Source organism: Bos indicus x Bos taurus, chromosome 13 (genome assembly GCF_003369695.1).
Source record: "Bos indicus x Bos taurus breed Angus x Brahman F1 hybrid chromosome 13, Bos_hybrid_MaternalHap_v2.0, whole genome shotgun sequence".
Lineage (NCBI taxonomy): Eukaryota > Metazoa > Chordata > Mammalia > Artiodactyla > Bovidae > Bos > Bos indicus x Bos taurus.
In genome coordinates, this window is record NC_040088.1 from 31,190,764 (window position 1) to 31,214,285 (window position 23,522).

Sequence of the window (23,522 nt, forward strand, 5' to 3'; positions counted from 1 at the left end):
AGGTGTTAAGTATATAGTGAGAAGCAAAGCAAGTATATAATCCTTGCCTTTGTGGAATTTAGGGTATAAAGGAGGGATACTCATAATCAGCTTTACTCAAATAAATACAGAATGTGAGGGGTATTTTCAAAGGAAATAACAGTGGTCTGTGCAAATAATAAAAAAAAATAGCTAATATTGACTGTGTACGTAATTGTGTGCGAATTACTGTGCCGAGAACTTTACGTGGATAATCTCATTTAATCTTTAGAATAACTGATTTTAGAGATAGGGAAACTAAGACCTACCTAATTTAATGTTAAGTCAGGAAAGACCTCTCTGGAAAAAGTAATACTTGAAATGAGAACTGAATGACTAGGAGTTCAGTGCAGTCACTGAGTCGTGTCCGACTCTTTACGACTTCATGGACTGCAGTATGCCAGGCCTCCCTGTCCATCACCAACTCCTGGAGTTTACTCAGACTCATGCCCATTGAGTTGGTGATGCCATCATCTCATCCTTTGTCGTCCCCTTCTCCCACCTTCAATCTTGCCCAGCATCAGGGTCTTTTCAAATGACTAGGAGTTAGCCAGGTAAAGAATGGAGGGAGGCTAAATACAGCAGAAGGAATAGGGTTCAAAGGCCCAAGGAAAGAACAAACCCAGCATGGAAGACTGCCAGTGACTGAAGTTTAGTGAGCAAGGAAAGAATGGAGGAGACAGAAAAAGCAGGGGCTAAATGGGGGAGGTTGTTTCTGGCCAAGGTAAGGATATTAGATTTCAGTCTAAAGGCCTGGGAAACCTTGGAAGGTTTTACATAAGTGGAGACTATGATCTGATATGCTTTCTTCAAGATCACTGTCCCTGCTTTGTGGAAAATGGACTGGCAAGGGATAGTGGCTTACTGTGATTCAGATGAGAAAAGACAGAGATTTAGACTAGAGTGATAGCAACAAAAGGGAAAAAAGGCAGACAAATTTGAGGTGTTGGTTTTAGTACCAAGACATTACTTGCAGGGACTTCCCAGGTGATCCAGTGGTTTAGAATCTGTCTTGCAATGCAAGGGATGGAGGTTCAATCCCTGGTCAGGGGATGAAGATCCCGCATGCCACAGAGCATCTAAGCCCCACAACTAAGATGCAACGCAGCACAATAAATAAATAAGATGAGAGGCTATTTTTAAAAAATAAATAAAATACTACTTGCAGCTGAGTTGCATATAGAAGATAAGCCTAAGGAAGAAATTAAGGGAATTCTTAAAATTCTTAGGTGAGCAGTAGAGTAGATGGATGGCAGTGCTAACTATTGAGTTACTGGTGAAGGAAACTTTTTTAACACAGGAAGGTGGCATTGCCTGTGAAATTTAAAGTAGAGGTAAGATAGTTTCAGAAAAGTTTGAAGAAAAGTCTGACCAAGCAGTGCATATGTGGAAATTGCTAGCATAATAACTTAAGCTTCCAGCCTGGTCTGATCAACTGGATGAGTATTGAGAAGAGTGCCAAGGACAAAGCCCTGAGTAAATCAGACAGTTAAAGTTCTGTGTGAGAAAAGGAACAACTGATGAGGGAAAATATAAAGCAGCCAAGGGACTGGAAGAAGAGTGCTTTCTCGTGGAAACTGAAGAGAAGAAAGTTCTTCAAAGAGGAGGGAGTAGTCAGCCAGTTTGAATGCTCATTTTAATATGAGATTCACATACCAGGGTATGTGTTGCATGCCAGCTCCCATTAACAAAGAAGCATGATATAATATTTCCCATCTCTTTAAAAACAGACAAACTTTCCATCTTGCCTCTGCCTCCAGCTGCTGCTTTTCTCTGCATCTCTTGATGATGAAAGTCCTCACCTCAGATAAGGAATCGGTGTTTCACTGTCTTTTCTTTCCATCTTTATTTCATTCCATTCAGGCTTTCTCAATGACTTAACTGAAACCGCTCTTTTGAGAAGGTTACCAATAACTGCCCTCTTGTCGAATCAAGTTTCACTTCTCTGTTTTCTTCCTACTTAATCTGTCTATAGTATTTGATTGAGTTGATTACTCCCGCCGTCTTGAAAAACTCTTCTTGGCTTTCATGACACCACATTCTCCTGGGTTATCTCCTACCTTAAGACTGCTACTTACAAGTTAGTTTGCCTACCTGATCTTTTTAAGAATGTAAGTCTACTTATATATCTTCTCTGTTCAAACTCACCAGTCACATAGTGTTTCTCATCACATTCAGAATTAAATCCACACTCATTACTGTGACGTACAGAGTCTTCTCATTCCTGCCAACCTCTCCAGCCACATCCTGTACCAAAACTGGTCTTTGTGCTCTTTCTTGAACCCACAAAACTATTAAGGACTCTTATGCTCATTAGTCCCTGGGCCTAGAAAACTCTTTGCACAGACCTTTTTGTGATACACTTCTTCACATTATTCATACCTCTGCTCAGTGTAACTGAGAATTCCATGGATTGAGCAGCCTGGTAAGGCTCCAGTCCACAGGGTCGCAAAGAGTCGGACACGATTAAGCGACTTCACTTCAGTGGTAACTACTTCAGACCTTCCCAGACTACTCTTAACATAGCCAGCCACTGCCCTCTCCCAAACCCCATCATTCTGTATCCCCTTACCCTTCTTTTCATCATGTATCTTATCTCTGAAATTGTTTATGATCAGTTTTCTCCTTCTTCCCCCAGAATGTCAGCTCACTGTCAGTTGTCTGTTTAATCACTTTCTATTCACAGTCAATGGAACAGTGTCTGGCATACAGTGTGGGTCCATAAATATTTTTTGGATGAATGCTAGTAAGAGGTTGAATCAGATGAGGGTGGGAATGTTTCCGTTGGATTTGGCAATTTGCCATTTATTGGTGTCCTTCATGAGGAATGTATTTAAAGGGTGCATTCAGGGTAGGTGTCAGAGCAAAATAGAGTATGGAGTACCCAGAGGTAAGAGGTTAGAGAAGACAACTGTTTTATAAGATAACTGTGAAGAGAGACATGGGACTGGCTATTGGTGGTAGGAAGAAGGTCAGTGAGGTCAAGAAGACAGATACTTGAGGTGACAGTAACAGATGTAATACAGACCACATGTGACAGGATTGACTTTTACATGGAGGGATCTGCTGCAGAGGGCAGAAAGTGATGCTGCTAGAAAGGGTGGAAAACGGTGAAGATAGTTACAAATTCATACTGGTTGTGTAGTTCGTGGCAGGGGCATGAAAGTGCAGGAGGAGGGTGAGACTCATTATGGGGTGGAAAGGAAGCCAGGCCCTGTGGAATGGAGGGCAGAGTTACTGTGTCTCCTCCAGGCCAGATGTTGCTGTAGTTGGGGTCCTGGTGGAAAGAGGTAGAAAAGGATGACTGTGGAAAGAGGTAGATCAGAGTAACCAGCTGTTTTAGACACACAGCGCTTAAAGATCCAATAATGTCTCCTTGCTTTAATCAGGAACAGTATTCTCTGTTCCAGGAAACTGTTTGCATTTATGATAGGAAAATTGTCCTTTTTCCTTTCTCTCCCATCTTCATGGAGCCCACTGAGCCTGGGAGAAAGTACACTGTTGGGCCTGCACCCCAGCTTGCCATCAGGATTGAATGTGTTCATGCTTTCAAATATTTGAGTATTTCTTACATGCTGAGCACTGGTTTTGTCTTAGGCTCTATAGCAGTGAAAGAAGCAGTCTCTGCCTTCAAAGAACTTTCATTTTAATGTAGGAAAACGGAGAATAAACATATGTATGATAAGTCAGGTCGGGTGGGCATGTCACCCTGGGCCTTTACCTTGCTCTACCCTCCTCTTCGCCCAGTAGCCCTGGGCTGGCACTCTTCTCTTTTCTCCCTTTCCTCCTCCATCTGTCAATACATAAGCATTTGGAAGAGTTGTTCTTCCTCATCTGAGTGTTTCCCTGAGCAGCGGACTGAAGCCTTCCATTACCTACAGTGGTTAACAACATGTTTTGTTCTCTTGATTTCAGATGAGACGCCAATTATTGCAGTGATGGTGGCCCTGTCCTCTCTGCTAGTGATCGTGTTTATTATCATAGTTTTGTACATGTTAAGGTGAGCATGCTGATGCTTCTGCATTCTTGTGGACTCTGTTTCAGTACCCCAGGTTCTCGATAAGCCCACAAGTCCAAAAGACAGTAGGATAAGGACAATGAGTAGGATAGAGGGAATGACTCATGGTAGCTTTCCTAAGATTAAAATTCTGCTTAAAAATGTTGTTGAAATTTTGTATAGTCTTAACACCCAGCCCCTTCTTTTTGTTTCCATCTGTCCCAAGTCCAGTCCCTCAACTCCAGTTCATCCTAAAGCCCAGGACCGTGGTTTAGAGGTTGAGGGAAGATGCCACAGTCTGTTGTTACTGATCGGCATTTTAAGGTCTTCAGACCTAGCCCTATTGAAACAACCCCTGAAAGCGCCCCAGTGGAGATTATGTGTTCAGTTAAGGTCTACTTTATTTCTGGTTGTGGCTTTGACCCCATACCCCTCCAGCTACGCCCCTGACTGGGTGTGCTGAACTGAACCATGTAAGCAACAGGGTTCCTCTTCCTGACTTTCTTCCAGGGTCTTCTAGATACTGCTCCTCAAACAGGGAGCAAAAGCCAGGAAGGGAAACCCAAGGGAGGGAAGTGGGAGGTACATTTGTTCTTTTCCTACTGGAGTCACTGCCCTGACTGAGTTTAACTCTGCTCTTATTTTTGGCTTAAGCTACTCTGGGCTCCTTCTGTTCTTCTGTATGGGTAAAGATAGGGGAACACCCTACGAGGGGAACACCTCGTACACCCCTATAGTTTGTCTTGTGTCTCCTATCTTTCTGCAGAAGACTTTTGGCCAGACCTGTGCCAACAAGTCTGAAGCTCTAAGTTTCTCTCTTATTACACCCAGAAAGTACCAGGATTTTTGTTTGATACTCTTTGATCTCCCTCCACTTTATTATACCCACATATCCTACCCAGTGTCTCCACCTGATGTGGCTGTGATTTGCAGCAAATCCTGGAACTGTGCAAAGGAGCCATTCCAATGAGAAAATACTGTGGGGTTGAATTCTCTTGCTTAAGCAAGAGCACACTGAGGTGCTCAGTCTCCACTGGAGCTGCTTCAGTGTATAAAGGCTGAATTGATAAGTGGAACTACAAACCAGTGATTGGTCTCTCTGACTCCATGCTTAGTGTTTCACTGTGAACATTTTCTCATTAGGTTTAAGAAATACAAGCAAGCTGGGAGCCATTCCAATTCTTTCCGCTTATCCAATGGCCGCACTGAGGATGTGGGTAAGACACCCCTGAATGACATGGGGGACTTTCATGGAGAAGAAAAATGGAGAAAATAGGAGTTTCCCCATCCTAAAAGAAAAAAAGAATTGAGAGCAGGACTGGCCCATGAGCTAGAGCCCATAATTTGGTCTCCAGAGAAGGGCTGTGTCCCAAAGGCACCTGACCAACCTTCCCCCTTATGCACTGCAGAACCCCAGAGCGTACCACTTCTGGCCAGGTCCCCGAGCACCAACAGGAAGTATCCGCCCCTGCCTGTGGACAAGCTGGAAGAGGAGATTAACCGGAGAATGGCTGATGACAATAAGCTCTTCAGAGAGGAATTCAACGTGAGTTCTTTACTGAGGCTGGTGTATCAGCAGGGAGAAAGGCAGACCTAAGTCAAGCCTTTTGAGTGATGGGGTAGAAAACAGGTTTCTAATAGGTTAAGAGGTGAGGAGTTTTTACCAGGTTCATCTGACTTCTTTTCTATGTGATCATGGACAGGAAATGAAAAAAAAAATTGCCTTGCCTCCCTCATCTACCCATCTATCCATTCATTCATCATTGCGTCTGTTACTTTTATTTACTCATCCAGACATCTAATATATGTGAGGTGCAAGGGGAGCAAAAGCAGATAGTCCCTGCATTCAGGGAACTTGGTGTATAAGTTCAAACAGCAGTATAGAACATGAAGAACTGGAGAACATGAAGAACTGGTGCTGAGGCATGGGAACCTATATTAAGAGGCGTGGCCTTTAGAGTCTAGAGCCAAGGGGTCCCAGGGTATCTTGAGTAGACAACAGGAGGAAGTCATTGTGGAAAATGAGGACCATGGCAGATTGCAGAGCACAGGCCTCATTTTGGGTAGTGTTTACATTTGTATGTTTTATAAATTCCTCAAGAAAGCAGACCATGTTTATGAATCTACGAGTTGCTGATCCCAGTCCACTAATTCAGAATTTACTTTAAAAAAAAAAAAAAAACAATGTTTTAATTGAGACCCAATCATAGGCAAGGGCGTTGGGGAAAGGCAGATGGGGAACATTCCAGGTACTGGGAATATCATAATCAATCTGTCAGTAGTGACAGTGGGTGAGGGAAGGCACATTCAAAGAATAGTAAAAGCTGTGAGTGGCTGAAAGGCAGAGACTTGAGGGAGATGAAAATGTATAAGACTGAGCCAGACTGTAGATCCTGTAGACTGTCGCAAGAGAGGTGGAAAGCCACAGACCAGCCAGGTTTGTATTTTGAAAAAAATGACTCTGGTGGTTAGGGAATAGCCAGGATAGAAAAGAAAATGGTGAGACCAGGATAGAAACAGGAAATACAGTTAGGGGCTGCAGCAGTTAGACCAGAGGTGCTGATCCAACTGATGTAAAGTGGTAATGATTAGGGAGAGGGGAGTGGATTTGAAGATACAAGAACAGTTCCAGAATTGGCTAATTCATCGACATGGGCATTGCTGAACTCTCAGTCTCCTTCAAACCTTTCCACTCAGCCATGTGTCAGCCCTGTTTCTTAGGCTGGGTCCCCTCATGTTGCCAAACTGGCTGCCCAGGGAAGTCCCTGGTGGTCCAATGATTAGGACACTGCATATTCTGTGCTGAGGGCCTGGGTTCAGTCCTTGGTTGGGGAACTAAGACCCCATAAACCATGCATCACGGCCCCCTAAAAAAGTAATGGCTGCCCTAGTTGTAGGCACAAATGGAGGTAAACAAGTCCAGGGGGAAAAGGGTGACTGTTTCTTCCTGTGTGTTTCCTTTTACTAGTGAGGAAAACTTTCCCAAAAGCTTCTGGGGACTTACCTGGTCACATATTCTGTCACAAACTAGTCATAGGCAAGGAAGAAATAGACTTACTGCACCTGGTGGAGACCAGTCCAGGTTATTCCTGTGTCATGTAGAAGATGGGTGGATAACCCATAGAATGGAAGCTCTTGTAGCAAGGAGGAAAGGAGGAATGATTATTGGGATATTTGCTCCACCACTGAAGGGCTTGGAGTAGAGAGTGGTGTGGTCAGACTTACAGTCTGAGAAAATCACTAGCTACAATTTGGAGAATAGATGGCAGGGAAGCAAGAGGTAAAGCAGAAGACCATTTACCAGGGAAGAGTTAAGTAATAACTTGGACCCCTTTTTCTGGCTGTTAGAATAACACCACCATTTAATACTCATTATTGATTAAGAACATTTCACCTTATCCCACAAGATAGCACTCTAGCCTCAACTAAGCTAGGTTTCCAGTAGGCATTCTGTTGTTTTGTAATTATGGTGTAAGCTGCTTCTGAGTAATGAGTATGTGGCCCTGTAGCCATATTTTTTCTGTGAAATGAATTCTTTGTTTGGAGATAATTCCCTGAGATCCATAACAAATATCTGGGTAGAGGTGGTGTTCCTAAGAGGCATGGTAGGCAAATTCAGATAGGTATTGTGCCAGCCAATTGCTGTGCTACCATGGCCACATATGTGCAGTTGGGGTGGTGAGGGAAAGAGCTGATCAGCGTCTCTTGGCTTCTTACAGTGCGTGCCATCTGGTGAGCATACACAGGGAGTGTAATACATATTTCCTGTCTTTCTTGTCCCAGTTATCTACTACCCAGGGGTCAGCTTAGATCCTGAGATCCAGTGAAGTGGATAGTGTGATACCTTGCTTGAAGTTCTGTTCACCAGATGAATTTCTCTTTTATTCGGAGTGATACCTAAGTAGATTATCCCATAGCCGTCTACCTCCAGAATGGGCTAGCATGACTCACAGAGCCATTAGTACACTAGGCTGGACTTTTTTTCTCCCTTAGTCAACTGTTAGTATCATCAGGAAGTCAGTGGAATCTATTGAAGGAGCGGGTGTGTGGCGTGTGTTCTGTACACATCCATTTCAGCTGAATTCTGGACATGTCCCAATTTATAGCCTATAGACTTACATAATACTAAATTTGGACTTCTCAGGTGGCTCAGTGGTAAAGAATCTGCCTGCCAATGCAGGAGACGTGGGTTCGATCTCTGAATCAGGAAGATCCCGTGGAGAAGGAAATGGCAACCCACTCCAGTGTTCTTTTTTTATTTTGCTTTATTTGGCTGTGTCAGGTCTTGGTTGCAGCATGCGGAATGTTTGATCTTCATTGTAGCATGCAGGATCTTTTTAGCTGTGGCATGGGAACTCTTAGCTGTGGCATGTGGGATCTCGTCCCCTGACCAGGATCATACCCAGGCCCCCTGCATTGGGAGTGTGGAATCTTAGCCACTGAACTTCCAGGAAAGTACCCCCACTCCAGTATTGTTGCCTGGAAAATCCCATGGACAGAGGAGCTTGGTGGGCTACAGTCCATGGGGTTGCAAAAGAGTCAGACACGACTGAGCAACACTAAGTTTATAATGAGCAGTTAAGGTCATGGATATCTAGTGTCCCATGGCCAGGCTTACATCATTACCAGAGCCCAATGTTGAACTAGAAACATGATGTTGCTGACAGGATCATGATCTTTTCCCCAGATTCTAAGGTTATTTCATTGCAGTTCTCCTGCTCAGCTTTAACCAGAGACACTTAGGGCCCCCAAAACCTACCAGAATTCATTTCTCTGGCCTGGATCAGCTAAAGAGCCTTCTCTTTAGATCACTCAACAAATGAGTCAGACCAGGACACCAGCATGAGATAGGTGTTGTCTCCAAAGTCTGTAATGGCACAGCAAGCATCACTCCTCCTCCTTCAAGTGGGCAGAGGTTGGGGGCACAGGGGCAAGGAGTAGCAACTTGTTCTTTACGGTAGACGGTGACGTGCTGTGGGCCTTTGACTTTCAGAAAACTTGGCCTAGGTGACAAGCCACTATACTTTTATTTTTATGTCTATCATGTACATCTAAGATACATAATATCCTGTTCTCCAAGTCCTGTTAGCTTCTTGTATCAGCATAGTTATCAGGGTGATGTCCTGTGAAACAAAGACAAAACCCCAGTGAACCAGATCACAGCAGAGAGAGGTCAAGATGATTTATCACTGAAGCTGCTCCTGCCATGAGGAAGGGAAACTGCATGTGTAGTCGTAAAGGAAAAAATAAGTACACTTGCCTTATTAATAGTGAAATTCCAGGTACTCAGGGTTATATTAATCTTTAGGAATGTGAGCACATGTGGAAAAGCATCTGCAAATCTGCAGCTCCACATGATTTGTGTATGCTGTATACTGACATTCCTAAAAACTGTCATCTCATCTATTTGGTAACTTATATGGGGAGTAATAGGAAGCATCAGAATAGTTAATACTAGTAGTTACTGAGCATTTGCTTCATGCTGTCAGTAAACTCACACATGTAAATGGGTTATCTCATTGTTACCCACAGCTTTTAAGTCTCCTGTCACAGTTAGGATCTCTGTGACTTGCCTGGGACCTAGCCTTTTGATAAAGGGAGATTATTACTCCAGCAGCTTGCATTTGTTCTGGAGGTCATGGTGTGGCCTCTGAAGCTTTTTTTCATTTCACTAAGATCAAGAATCCCATTTTTATGTCAGTTCCTTCTTCTAAAAGATTCAGGTGCTTTCCTCACCAGTGTGCACCCTCTATTAAGGCATGCATTATACAGCCCGTCAAGGACATGATGAAGATGTCAGTAAGAAGGTTGAACCTGTTGGATCCCCTATAACACTGATCTCCTCTACTTTGTCCCAAGGGCTTTCTGGCTTTTCATTGAACCCAGCTTTCAGTCCAGGTTCCCACTGGCCACTCCACCACTAGAATTGTGGCCAGTTTCCTAAGCAGGTACACTAACGCAGAAGTTCAGTTAACCATGCCATAACTAGAAATATGGCCCTATTCAACAATTAGAATTAGATCCGTCCTTGATCTAACATTCTCAAAATCTATTTCAACAGTTATTCCTATGGTTTTTGATGATCCAACTCAGTGAATTCCTGTAGTTTCTTCTGGGTGTTAGTTCTTTGCTTTTCTACCTTCTTTTATATTTCCTCCAGATTGTGTTATGCTTGCATCCTGATTATCCATGAGCAATGAGAGCTGGGTTATGGGGCAGTTTTCATCATCAAAGCAGGATGCAGTGAAGAGCACAATAGAGATTTTTAGAAGTTAGTTTTCTCCAACTGTTGTTTCATTTTTGCATCATTTCAGTTATCTCACTTGATAATTCAAGAGATAATTTTCTCTAAGATAATTAAAAGATAATTAAAAGCCTTGTCTTTCACATGACCAACCAAGAAAAGATGTGAATTCCATTGGCGTTAACACTTAGTAATCAGCAAAATTCTGAAACCTTAACTTTTGGTTCAGCAAAATACATAGCACAATCATAGAAGGGCCCTGAATTTTATGGTGTCTTTGGAGATGAATATTTGATGTTGGAGCTGGTCTTTTTCTTGTTTTGTTGTCTAAAATTGTTAGAAATAATTCTGTTACTTGGTTTCAGTGTCGCTTCTCTCCTTTTAGTTGGGACTCCCCTCTCCCTAAATTCCTTTACCGTCAGCTAGAACACATCCCAGGTGATGGCAAGCAAGTCAGTAACTGAAGTAACTGTTGTAGAGTCATGAGGTATAAGTGGCTTGCTCTTTCCCATAATGAAAATTGACTAACAGTTCTTTCCCTTCATCTGAACTCAGTGATTAGGTTCACATCACCTGCATTTCCCCCATCAGTCTCTCACCTACAACCCCACCCTCTGTTACTAACTGCTAAGTGAGCTTAAAAGCAAGAGAAGTCATCTCAATTAAGCAAAAAATTAAAACCATCAATTGGGAAGATACTGGGGAACCTGGCAGAATCAAAAGATGAGATAGACACCCAGCCCCTGGACTGAGCAGATCCTATCTTGGTGGTTCTGGGCCCTCTAGGGAAGCCTCTGCTGCTTCCTGAGTTTCAAAATCCTAGAAGAGAGAATTTAGATGGCACAGTGTAGGTACGGTGTGACTGTGCTTGCATTGGTCAGCCCTGACAGGAAAGAGGAGAAATAACCATAGGACAAACACACCAGTTTGTGTCCACTATCATAGAATAATATTCTTATAATCATAGAGTGAGAAAGGCCTTTGTAAACAAAACTCAAAATTCAGAAGCTAGAATGGAATAGATTGAAAGATAATAAGTGTATTAAAATGTTAAGTGTCTCTTAAAAATGACACCTTAAAAAAGTGGCCAACTGGAAGAAACTATTTGCCACAGGTAGACAAGAGAATTTTCCATAATGTATAGAGATTCTCCAAACCTATGAGAAAAAAGTAAACGTTTCAGGAGAAAAATTGGGAAGAAAAATTCAGGGAAGAAAAGCAAATGGTCTATAAACGTAGGAAAACAAACTCAGCTATATCTAGTAATCAGGAAATCCAAATTAAAACTAACCATTTTGGGGGGCCTGTTAGATTTGAAAATTTTCAAAGATTCATATCAAGTATGGACAGGTATGGGGGTAAAGGCAATCTTACACACAGGTAGGAGGAGTTTTAAGTTGATAGAGCTTTGGGAGGATAATTTGGCAGTATCAACCAAATTTCAAATGCTTATACTATCTGACCTAATTTATGAGACTCTAACAAGAAAAACCACACATATATTTTTACAAGGATGTTCATTATAGCATTACTTATAATAGCAAAGAAAATAAAATGAAAAGTATTTGTTAGATAGCCAAGTGGCTAAATGATTTCTCTCATCTATTATGAAATTCTGTACTGTCGTTAAAATAAATGTCAACATAGAAAAATATGGGGGAAAAAATCACTATTTTGGTGACTTTACATGGTATGCTGCTGCTGCTGCTGCTGCTAAGTCGCTTCAGTCGTGTCCGACTCTGTGCGACCCCAGAGACGGCAGCCCACCAGGCTCCTCTGTTCCTGGGATTCTCCAGGCAAGAACACTGGAGTGGGTTGCCATTTCCTCCTCCAATGCATGAAAGTGAAAAGTGAAAATGAAGTCGCTCAGTCGTGCCCGACTCTTAGCGACCCCATGGACTGCAGCCTACCAGGCTCCTCCGTCCTTGGGATTTTCCAGGCAAGAGTACTGGAGTGGGTTGCTATTGCCTTCTCCATTACATGGTATAATCCCCTTTAAAAAATATATGTATGTCTGTGTGTGAGTGTATTAATGCTTTTATTTATTTTATTTTTTTAAGTCTGAAGGAACACTGAACTGTAATCAGTGGTTGCCTACAAGGATGGGTAGAAGATAAAGATGATAGGGAACTTCCACTTTCTACTGAACTATTTGACTTTCTCTTACAGCAAGCATAGTTTCAGATAATACTTTTAAAAGCAGGCTTTAAAATAAAAAAGTTTTTTTAATATAGTAAATAAAGCTATTCAAGCTTATTAGCTTTAGCATAATATCCATTATGCTTTAATGAATGTGTAGCATATAGAATAAAGAGTTGTGTACCCAGAGTGAGCTGTGCCAAGAGTCTTGTGATTAGGTCTCTGTGAAAAGGAATAACATTAAAAGGGAATTTGTTTTAGAGAAAAACTGGACCATGGAGGTGAACAGCTGAAGAAACAATAAGCATAGGAAATGACAGCTGTTTTCAGATATCTGACAGACCAGAGAGTGTGGCCTTTCATTTCTATGAAGCCCCACCATAGTTGAAAGTTATGGGTAATGGAACTTTGTCTTAAAGTTACAAGCTGGAACTTTTTTTACTGACCAGCATTTGTCTCAGAAGAAAGTATTGAATTTTTTTTTTTTAAGCAAGAGTTTGAAAAGTCACTTATTGAGGTCCCTAAAGCTTGTTTAAGGTTTAATAAATAGATAGAATTTAGTTAGCTCCTGAAGTGAAAGGAATAAGTGAGGAAAAGAACTGGAGAGGCAGTGAAGTGGTCAAAGTCTGTGATTTGTGAAATGTGAACCACACCCCCACACACACAACCCAGTCAGGGCCCTGCATCTTTAGAGACATCTTAATTATTGAATTTCCAAGTAAAGACACATTTATGTGCAACATGGTAACAGAACTGTGTGGCAACTGAATGAATCAGAAACAGAATAGCCTCTACATGGATGAGTTGTCTCCAAATAAATGAATCAGAGCCAAAGGCTACAGGAGTTATCAGTAGCAGTCAGGAGCTTTGGAATTGGGGTTTCAGCAGGGAATTGGGGGTTCAGGATTTCCAGGGGACAGAGAATACACCAGCTGACCACTTGGATTTTACAGTAGTCAGTACAAGGGAAAAATGAAACAAATTGTGTATCGAGGTTTTAAGTCCTTCTAAACCAAACTGTTCCAAGATAAGGGGAACTGCTGTGGAAGGTAGTAGGATCCCCATCACAGCAGGGTGTTCAGACACTGGTGAGGAGTCAGGATATTTGGAAGGGGATTCAAACTTAAAGTGAATGAGATTCATTACTATACTAGAGACATTAGACAGCACAGTAAGGCAAGAAAAGAAATGAAAGGTATGAAGGATTGGAAAGAAAGAGACAAATCAGTTTTGTTTTTTTCCCACAGAGGAAATTATTGTTCCAGAGAAATTCATAGATTCACCAGATAAATTATTAGAATTAATGTTATCTTAACAAGGTTGATAGATACAAAAATAGCATAACAATTAATGCATTTCTATACATAAAACCAAAATCAGGAAGTCTAATAGTTTTTAAAAGATGTCATTTACAGTAACATCCAAAATATGAAGTACCTAGGAATAAATTTAATACAATATTTATAAAATATTTGGAGAAAATTATTAAAATGTTTGAAGACATTAAAGAAAAAAGCCTTAATTAGTGAAAGAGATAAGATCAATGAATTAGAAGGCTCAATATTGTAAAGTTGTCAATTCTCCTCAAACTGATATATAGATTCAATGCAATTCCAATAAAAATCCCAACAGGTTTTTTGTGGAACTTGACAAGCTGATTCTAAAATATATATGGAGGAGAAAAGATTCAAGAATAGCCAAGACATTCCTGAAGAAGAAGAACAAGGTGAGGAGACCTGCCTTACCAGATATAAAGAATTATTATAAAGTGTAGTAAGTAAGATAGTTTTATATTGGCACTGGAATAGATGGATTGACCAGCAGAAAAAATAGAGAACCTAGAAGCAGATACATGTGTAAAGGGAAACATATTGGTGACAAATGCTGTTGTAGTTTCGCAGGGGGAGAGGAGGGTCCTTACCTAAACAGTGCTCGGACGACTGGGTAGGGATAAATGAAATTGAATTCTTGTCTCATACCAAAAATCAATCCCAGTTGATGTAAACACTGAAATTTAAAAGACAAAATGTGGAGACAATAATGTAGGAAAATATACCATGATCTCTCATAGGAAAGCATTCTTAAGATTTAAAATGTTTATAAAGGGAAAGATTGATCAACTTGACTACATTAAAATGCAGAACTTCTCTTTATAAACAAATAACATAAAATGAAAGGGCAGGCCACAAACTTGGGGGAAAAAATTCTTATAACATTTATAACTGATAATAGAATGAGTATCCAGAACACATAGAGAACTCCCTACAAATTAGTAAGAAACAGTCCAGTAGAAAAATGGGGAAACACTCAACCAGGTTCTTCACAGAAGAGGAAAGACCAGTAAACTGTGAAAAGATGGTTAATAATAATAATCAGAGAAATGTAAAGTAAACCTATATTGATACATTTAAAGTCTGATTATAGCAACTGTTGATGAGGATACAAAACAGCTGGAACACTTCGATGGTGGGAGTGTGAATTGGTGTAACTACTTGGAAAAACTGTTTGGCCTCTTCTGATAAGGTTACTCATACTCATACCTAAAACTCATGTGCATATGCATGAGGAAACACAGTTAGTGCTCAAAGCAGATTGTTAACTGTAAACAACCCAAATGTTCATCAATAGGAGAATGGAAAGATAAATGTTGGTATGGACTAAAAATGAAGGACTACCAAGTAGTTAAAATGAATGAACTTCAGCTGCATGGAACAACCTGAGTGAATCTTAAGAATGTAATGTCGGGCAAAAAAAGCAAGTCACCACTGGATAATCATTCCATTTTTATAAAAAAAAAAAAAAAGACTGAACAATAAAAAATATATTTTTATAGATACAGAATGTTTGGGATACAAATAAAGCAAAGGGATAATAAGAACAAAATTCCAAATTTACTTGTGAGAGAAGGAAGAAGACATGATGAGGAAGGACCTAAAGAGAACATCTTTCTAAGTTAAATTGGGTGGTGGATATACTTTTTTAAAAGATAAATGTAAAAATTGAAGAAAAAACTTTAATTGACATTTAAAAAAAAAAAGCCTTGCATCCTGTAAAGGCTGAAGCAAGGGATGAAATGGTCTTTGATGCCACCTCCTGTTTGTGGAGAATTTAACATCTTAGAGCCTTCTGGTTTAGCTGCTTCTGTCCAGCTATCCAGGCTCAGTTTGTCAGAGTAGAAACTGAAAGAAATAAGATTCCCCTTGTTTTCATCCTTGACCTCAGCTCTTTAGTGTGACATTTTGCATCTAGCACGTGTCCTCAAAAGGAAACTTTTTATTTTCTCTCGTCAAACAGTGGCTCCTGTTTCTTCCTAACTTTGCTTTTTGGAGCCTCAACCGACCTGGAGACCTAACTTTTCTTCATCAAGACTGGGGGAGTTAGGGATGCTGACAGGACTGTGAGATGTGGTCACTGTCATTACTGACCTTGAGGATTATTTTCAAGAATCTTGTTGTCTCTACATCTGTTCTATATCATTTTAGACAAGGGATGTAACAGTTATGCCTTATGATTAGTCGTGAGGGCTTTTAAAATCTTGTCTCATCCTATCCTGCATCAAGGTGGAAACCTGTGGAAATCTAGCCTGTCTTAGTGAAGAGAATGCAAACTGTGGGTGAATTGGGAAATTCCAATCTTCCAGCCCAGGAAACTTTTTTCGCCTTTAATGTGTTGACAGCACTGGGTCTAAATAAATTGCTTTTCTTAGAGAAATAACATGGAGGACCTCTGAGGTTTTAACTGTGAAAAGAAAATCTCTTGAGTAAGTGAAGGTAGATGGACTATGAGACTTTGATGATTATTGTTATCTTGTGGTCTTTCACTTTAGTTTCTCCTACCACTATACTGCTGGTTCCCAGGAAATATATTCGTTCCTTCATAAAAGTCTTGCTTCTGTCTGACAAAATTGATTCTTTTTAGGCTCGCATTTACTTAATTTAATCTTTATTATTATTATCCAAGCTAGAAACCTGCAAGCGTCTTTCATTCCTGTCTCTTTCTCTCCCCAACTTCCCTTTTGTTCATTCCATCTCTAAATATAATAATTCTAACTGTGTGATACATTGCAGATGTGACTATTTCCTTGCACTATCGCCTTTCTACATTCTATACTTGCCTTCCTCCCAGCCCGTTTTCCACGCAGCAGCCAGAGTGATTCTTTAACATGTAGAATGAACTGCAATTTAAAAACTTTAAACGGTTTCCTCATGCACTTAAAGTAAAACTCAAACTTCCTATTAAAGGACCTACATGGAAATACATGATCTTGTTAAACTAAGCTCCTCCCACTTCCTCTTGCCATTCCCACCAACCACACTTTGTTTATAACACCCTTTTTGCACAACACATTTTGTGCATAACACCCTCCCTGACACTTTATTTCCCCACACAAACGAAGTGTTCTCCTGCCTCTGGATCATCACACATGCTCTTTTCTGTGCCTGGAATACTTTTTTCCGTACTCATCCTTCCTCATAGAGACCTACCCCTCAGTCTGTACTCGGGAATTTCTTGGGCTTTTGATTCTTTCTCTAGTAATATTCTGTTCTTTCATTGCATATACCTTGGTATGTAACTTTATTTGTTTTATTTAATATCCATCTTTCACCCACAAGTTTGCATTATTCATGAGAGCAAGAGCTATGTATATGATTGATTTACCACTGTTTGCTCTGTGCCTAACCTGGTACCTAAGAGGTACACATTTTATGTTTGTTGAAAGAGTGAATGAAAAGTAACACACAAACCATACTTTACTTAACTGTTCCCCTACTGCTGAATACTAAGGTTGTTTTCAGTTTGGGGTCGTTCTAAACAATAATAAAGTAAGTAATCTGAGCATTGAGATTTTTATTTAGACTAGAATCCAGAGTTGTTAGGTCAAAGAGTATGAATATTTTTAAGGCTTCTAAAGCATATTTCCAAATCACTTATCAGGAAGGTTGTCTAGGTGATAATTTTAAACTATTTCTTTCTTTCTTTTTTTTTTTTTTTTTTGCTTTCTTAGTTTTGAATATATAGAACATAGAAGAAGAAAACCGTTCAAATAATAAAGTTTAGCTTCCTCCTCCTAAATAAATAAATAATAAATTAAAACTTAATTTATTGAATGCTTATTCTATGCCAGACATGAGATCATCTTGTTTACTCCTTATGTAGCAGATATTATTATCCCAATTTTATGGGAAACTTTGCCCAATTTGCTCAAGTTCATGTAGTCCAGACTATCTTATATCAAGCCATTTATACTTGTTCCATACCTCCCAGTGCCAGCTAATTTACATTTGCTCCAAAACTGCTGCAGATTCCATGTCACGTCATCCAAGTCTTCTGCTTTCTAACTGCTGCATCCCCGTGAATGCCGTCTCACCCACCAACCTTATCCACATGATGCTAGAGGCTGGGCTGCCATACCTGCTTGTCAGGCCCCTAACCCAGCTGACCATCCAGACCCCTCCTGTGTGGTTTACTCTTGAAATGCATATCGACTTTGCATGGTGGTCAGCATGGGTATAAATGGCCCATCCCTTCAGTTATGCTGCCCACTCCTATATACAGTAAGGGGTAGGGGGTGCCTTTTGATCTAGCATTGTAATGGGCCCCTAACCATAGAGTAATCATGTAAAGAGCATGCTTATAGTAATGGAAAGGGCATTCAGCCCTCTGGGCATTCGGACTCTACGTAGCTTAGGAGCTATTTAGAAAAGAGGTGCGCTGTCTTTATTAGGCTGTAGCAATTCATGTGGGCATATTTTTTTCTCCCCAAGAAAAGGTAGAACTTGCTGCCAGGTCAGAGTATGGTGCAGCAGTTTACATGCCTGGTACTTATCCCTATGAATAACTCTTGTAATTTCTCTTAACCTTTTAGGCTCTTCCTGCTTGTCCTATCCAGGCCACCTGTGAAGCTGCCTCCAAGGAGGAGAACAAGGAAAAAAATCGATACGTAAACATCTTGCCTTGTGAGTGTAGGGTTTCTTGGGATACAAACTGAAACTGCATCTGTAGCCAGGTTTTCTGAGGATAGAAGGAATCTGGTGATTGATCATGGGAAGACAAGTAATAAGAATAGAGTGAAAACTTTGGGTAATAAGAATAGAATGAAAGAGTCTTTATGGCTCCCCAGGCATCCCCAGGTGCTCATCAAGTCATTTGGGGTACTTAACCAGGTTTTTGTGGCAGACCTAAAGTTTCTAGGAGGTTAAAGAAAACAATTTCACTAAGACCAGATAGAAAGTGGTTGTTGTGGAGTTTTTTGCTGCTTATTGCAAAAAAATTCTTATTTAGAGTTCTCTTCATAACTCCTTCCCAGAGTTAGTCATTATGAATCTGTTTATCTATAACTTAATGGACATTTTTCTAGGCTAGTGGCCTCCAGAATAGAATATACATAATCCAGTGGGATGCAAGAGCAAAATGTTTGAACTTTGCTTTATTTTTATAATTGCTTTTTTAAAAATTAATTCTTTTAAAAATTCCTGGTGTATTTTTGGGTGCATAATATAATTAGAGACCACTATACTAGCCGTTTATAGATACTTTTGTCTTCTTATTTGTGTATAAATGTGTATTTTTTTTTAGTATAACTGGTATGCTGTATACATTGCTGTTATCTTGGAAAATTAGAGAAAGATAAATACTGTATGATTTCACTCACATGAAATCTAAAAAAAAACAAAACAAACACAAGCTCCTAGATTCTGAGAACAGATTATTGATTATTGGAGAGGAAGGGGGTTGAACGTGGGTAAAATGAATGAAAGGGAGGGGGTCTATTGCATGGTCATGGATGGTAGCTAGACTTGTGGTAATCACTGTAGTCATTACAGATGTTGACTTATAAGGTTGTATACCTGAGACTATAAAGAAATGTAAAATAAAAACAAAGCTAATATATATTGGCAATTGTCGAGAAATAGGAATATTCACTTTCTTTTTTATCATCTGCTTACTATTCCATATTATGGTTGAGATATGTTTGAATTTTTGCTGTTATAAATAGTGTTGCAGTGACAACCTATATAGGTGTATATACAACCTATACAGTTCTGCATCGTCACAACTGGCCTGCTTGCATTGGGACCAGGGAAAAATAAAATTGAATTTAATTGAAAAAAAATTTTTTTTTCTAGATGACCACTCTCGAGTCCATCTGACACCAGTTGAAGGAGTTCCAGATTCTGATTACATCAATGCTTCATTCATCAATGTAAGAAACTTGAGTTTTTCTCATTGTTACCTTGACTTATCATTGGCTCTTTTCCAGCTGCATATAAGGAGGATTACTTGTCATTACAAGTTTTCCCTAAGGATAATTTTTTTAAAAGACTAAAAAATAATTTTTTTAAAGATCAAACAGATAGTTTAAAATGTATTCTTATGTTTACCTGTCATCATTACCAAAATTTTCCCACGCAGAAATCAGAATCTAAATGTATACCTCACAGTAGGAGTCAGTGAATCCTTTATTGAGCTTATTCGGATAACTAAGAACAGAATCACACCTTGCCATCTACAGTAAAAGTAGGGAAACAGGACAAGGATATCTGACTCCAGATGAGTCTGGCTAGTCATGTCTACTTCAAGAGGAGAGCTGAAATTGGAAGGAGGTTTTTAGGGTGATTTAGAGAATGTTTATAGAGATGGTATGAGAGACATGAGTATGTTTTATAGGCTCACAGGAAGGAATCAGTAGAGGGAGAGTTTGAAAAAAAAAAGAGAGTAAGCAAGAGAGCTAAAAAGAGCAAGCCTGACTACTGAAGCATGAAGAGAATATTGATGAAATTTGTACACTCATATTCATAACAGCATTAATCACAATAGCTAAAAGGTGATTGCAGCCCATCAAGGGAAGAATGAATAAGTAAAATATGGTATATACATATAATGGGATATCATTTAGCCTTGAAAAGGGAAGAAATTCTGACATATACTACACCATGGATGAATTTGGAAGACATTATGGCAAGTGAAATAAGCCAGTCACAAAAAGATAAATACTTTCTAATTCTACTTATGTGAGGTAGCTGGAGTAGTCAAATTCATAAAGACAAAAAGTAGAATGGTGGTTGCCAGGAACTAGAGGGAGAGAGGAACAGGAAATTATCATTTAATGGGTACAGAGTTTAGGAAGATGAAAATGTTTCAGAGATGGATGGTGATGATGGTTGCCCAGCAATGTGAATAAACTTGTTTATTCAGAACTGTACACTTAGAAATGGCTACAGTGGCCAGTTTTATGTTGTATATATTTTACCACAGTTTTTTTTTTTTTTTAAGCTGATAGATTAGCATTGAACATAAAAAAGGAAGTTTTTCCTCTTAATTTGCTGGTAAAGGAATATAGAATAGATAGAGTTGGTTTGTAAGTGTGAATAAATCAAGCTGAAGGAACTCATCTGTGTTTTCTGAGAAGTTAAGTCAGGGTTATCTGCTGAAAAGGGGGGATGGGACTGTGACATGAGAGTACTGAGATCAGTAAGAAAGAACACGGAAAAGGGCATGAAAAAAAACATGTTTAGCTGCACTGAGGACCTACCTAAGATGGAAATCATTGATGTATAAGGGCCTCAGTTGTGTGATTTTCTCCGATTGTACCTAGGATTGGTGATACGCAGAAAACATTAGGTAACTCAGTTAAAAGGACTAGAGAAGTCAGTTGCTCCTCTGAGTAGTCAGCTAAGGGCTTCAGGTTCGGTGGAGAAAGGAAGGGATCAAGGACCAGGTTTCAACAAATTGAAAGAGCAGTCTTGGGATAAAAAAGGAGAAAGGTGGAAGAAAAGAGGCTGTGGCTAATGAATAGATTATCAGATGGAGTTCAGAAATGGAGCGGTGCAGGCATCCTCACTAGAATGGATTTGCTGAAATTCCTGTATTTATGTTTCATAGGGATGGTCATATGTTTATAGTTAGAAGGAAAAGAACCCTGCAAGAAATGATTGCTGTGGTAGATAAAGGAAAGTGGAAAAAGGCTAGTAACCAGATAAGATTCCCAGAATTTAGATCAAAGATTATGATGAACAGGTAAGGAGGAATAGATTGAGTTTAATATTATATGGAAGAGTATAGCAATATCAGTCAAAATGTTTCCATCTTAAGGTAACAGAATACTCAGCTAGAATTGGTCTGGACAGGAACATTTACTTCTCATATAATCTGAAAGCAAATATACAGCAGTTCCAGGGTTGGCTGAGTCTGTGACTCAGTGACATCCTTAAGAAAACAGGTGTTTCCATCTTTCTACTCAGATGTCTTCATCCTGTTGGCAGTGTCTCTTGGTCACAAGATGGCTGTAGCAGTTTCAAACATTTCTTATACACACAACAAGCAGCACAGAGGAGGAGGAGGTGGAGAATTTGTACATATGCTTTCCTCTTTATTTGGGAGCATGATCTTTCTCAGAAGCCTGTCCAGTACAGTGCCCTTCAGAGCCAACAGGCCAGCATCGGATCACATGCTTACACCCTGTCTCTAGTCACTGGCTAAGGCACTGAGAATTATCTTGATTTACCCTTCTGGGGCTGAGGAATTGTCATCTTCCAAGCCAGTAGAAGGTAAATATCCAAACAAAAGCATGGTTTTGATGGCAAGGAAGAATGGGGAGGAATAGCTTTTGAGTTAGTAATCAGCAGCATCTGTCACTGTAACTAGTTTGGATCCTTCCCACACTGAAGGTGAAGACAGACAAAAGTAAGTTGGATGTGAAGACTGGTAAGCAAGTAAGGTGGGTCTTTATGATCATAATAAGCAAGGCACTAAAAGGAAGCATGCCTTCTGCTTTGGCCATGCTTAGTTGGAGCTCACAGTAGGGCATCCTGTAATGCCATGGTGTTTATTGGAGGTTATTAATAGGTGAAATGAAAGTTCAGATGAAGAGGTTAAATTGGGGGCACTTACAAATTCAGTGAAAGTAGAAACGCAAGAAAAAGCTATGGTGAACCATGAGTAAGAGTCAGGGCTTAAAGAAGATTTAGGTTTATTCAATTCAAGCAACATTTTTTGATCACCTTTTGTGTGCTAAGCACTGGGGATAGGCTTAGAGGTTACAGAGATAGGATGTAGTCCCTAGTGTGATCTACCTACAGGTAGATCATTATCTTTAGTGTGCAACATGTGCAAAGGAGATACTGCCAGATTCTTTGGGACTTAAGAGAAGGAAACATTCAGCCAACCTGGTGATCCAGTAGAGCTGAATATTAAAGGGTAAGTCTACATTCAAGAGAAGAAAGACAGGTAGAAATTTTAAAGCAAAAAGAAAAGTAAGAGTGAAGTCAGAGACTGGAAATAGTAGTCTTAGTTATGAGGTACAAGGTGGGAAGGAAGGAGGCTTGAGGGATTGGTAGGAGCTCAGTCTTATAAGGTGCTGAATGTCAGGTGTGTGTTGGGGTTCTTAGTTTCAGACAGCAGTGTCAGCTTTCTATTCTTTTAAGCAGAAGGGGTTTATTATTAGATACTAGGTAGCTTACAGAATCTGTGGGAGAGTTGCAAGGTGGTGTTCAGTGAGGAACAGAGCAGCCATAGATGTACCCAGCTGCCCCGTATGACTCTCGGAGTGGAACTCCTTTACAGCTGCTTCAGAAGAACTCAATGCTTCTGCTGCCATGCTTGCCCAGAGACTACATCTTCTTAGCAGTCACCGTCTCACATTACTCACTTCTGTCCCAAGTCTTATGTGGGACTAGGAAGAAACTGAGTTCTTAGGCTGAACAGAGCTGCAAGAGAGTCTGGGGAATTCAGCTTTTAGTTTCTCAGCCTCTATAGAAAGGAGGTCAGGCTGTTAGTGGGTGGGACTGGATGTTGATTGAGCTACCTTAAAATATCTGCAAATTTTCAGTACAGCTGAGTTTTTATTCTAGGCAGTGGGATAACACTGAAAGGTGTTAAAGATAAGGAGTGACATGGCCACATTTGAATATTGATCACTCAGGTTACTGTGTGCAGCATGGACTTAGGAAGGGCCAGTTAGACGCTGTTACAGTATCAGGCTCTGGATGGTGAGGGTAGAAGGGTTGGAGAATTATCAAAGTAAAAACGACTTTGGAGGTAGAATTTAGTAGGACGTGGTGATCGATTATGTATGAGAGAGTATAGCGTGATACTCTGTAGAGTATATTGACCTGAGCTGGAGGA

At 40.1% G+C, this 23,522-nt stretch overlaps 1 protein-coding gene across 8 annotated transcripts in view; it reads left to right on the forward strand.

Annotated features, from left to right (window-relative positions):
* The window catches only part of PTPRA (protein tyrosine phosphatase, receptor type A), a 171,148-nt gene that overhangs the window by 122,506 nt on the left and 25,120 nt on the right, over nt 1–23,522 (forward strand). For 6 of the 8 annotated variants that reach the window (XM_027559307.1, XM_027559301.1, XM_027559304.1 and 3 more), the window contains 5 exons: nt 3,934–4,018; nt 5,159–5,232; nt 5,425–5,561; nt 18,265–18,355; nt 19,526–19,602. In XM_027559307.1, the coding sequence (XP_027415108.1) occupies nt 3,934–4,018; nt 5,159–5,232; nt 5,425–5,561; nt 18,265–18,355; nt 19,526–19,602 (464 nt within the window). Of the gene's footprint in view, nt 1–3,933; nt 4,019–5,158; nt 5,233–5,424; nt 5,562–14,030; nt 14,125–18,264; nt 18,356–19,525; nt 19,603–23,522 lie in introns of all 8 variants that reach the window. The other 2 variants (XM_027559308.1, XM_027559309.1) reach the window with 1 other exon arrangement.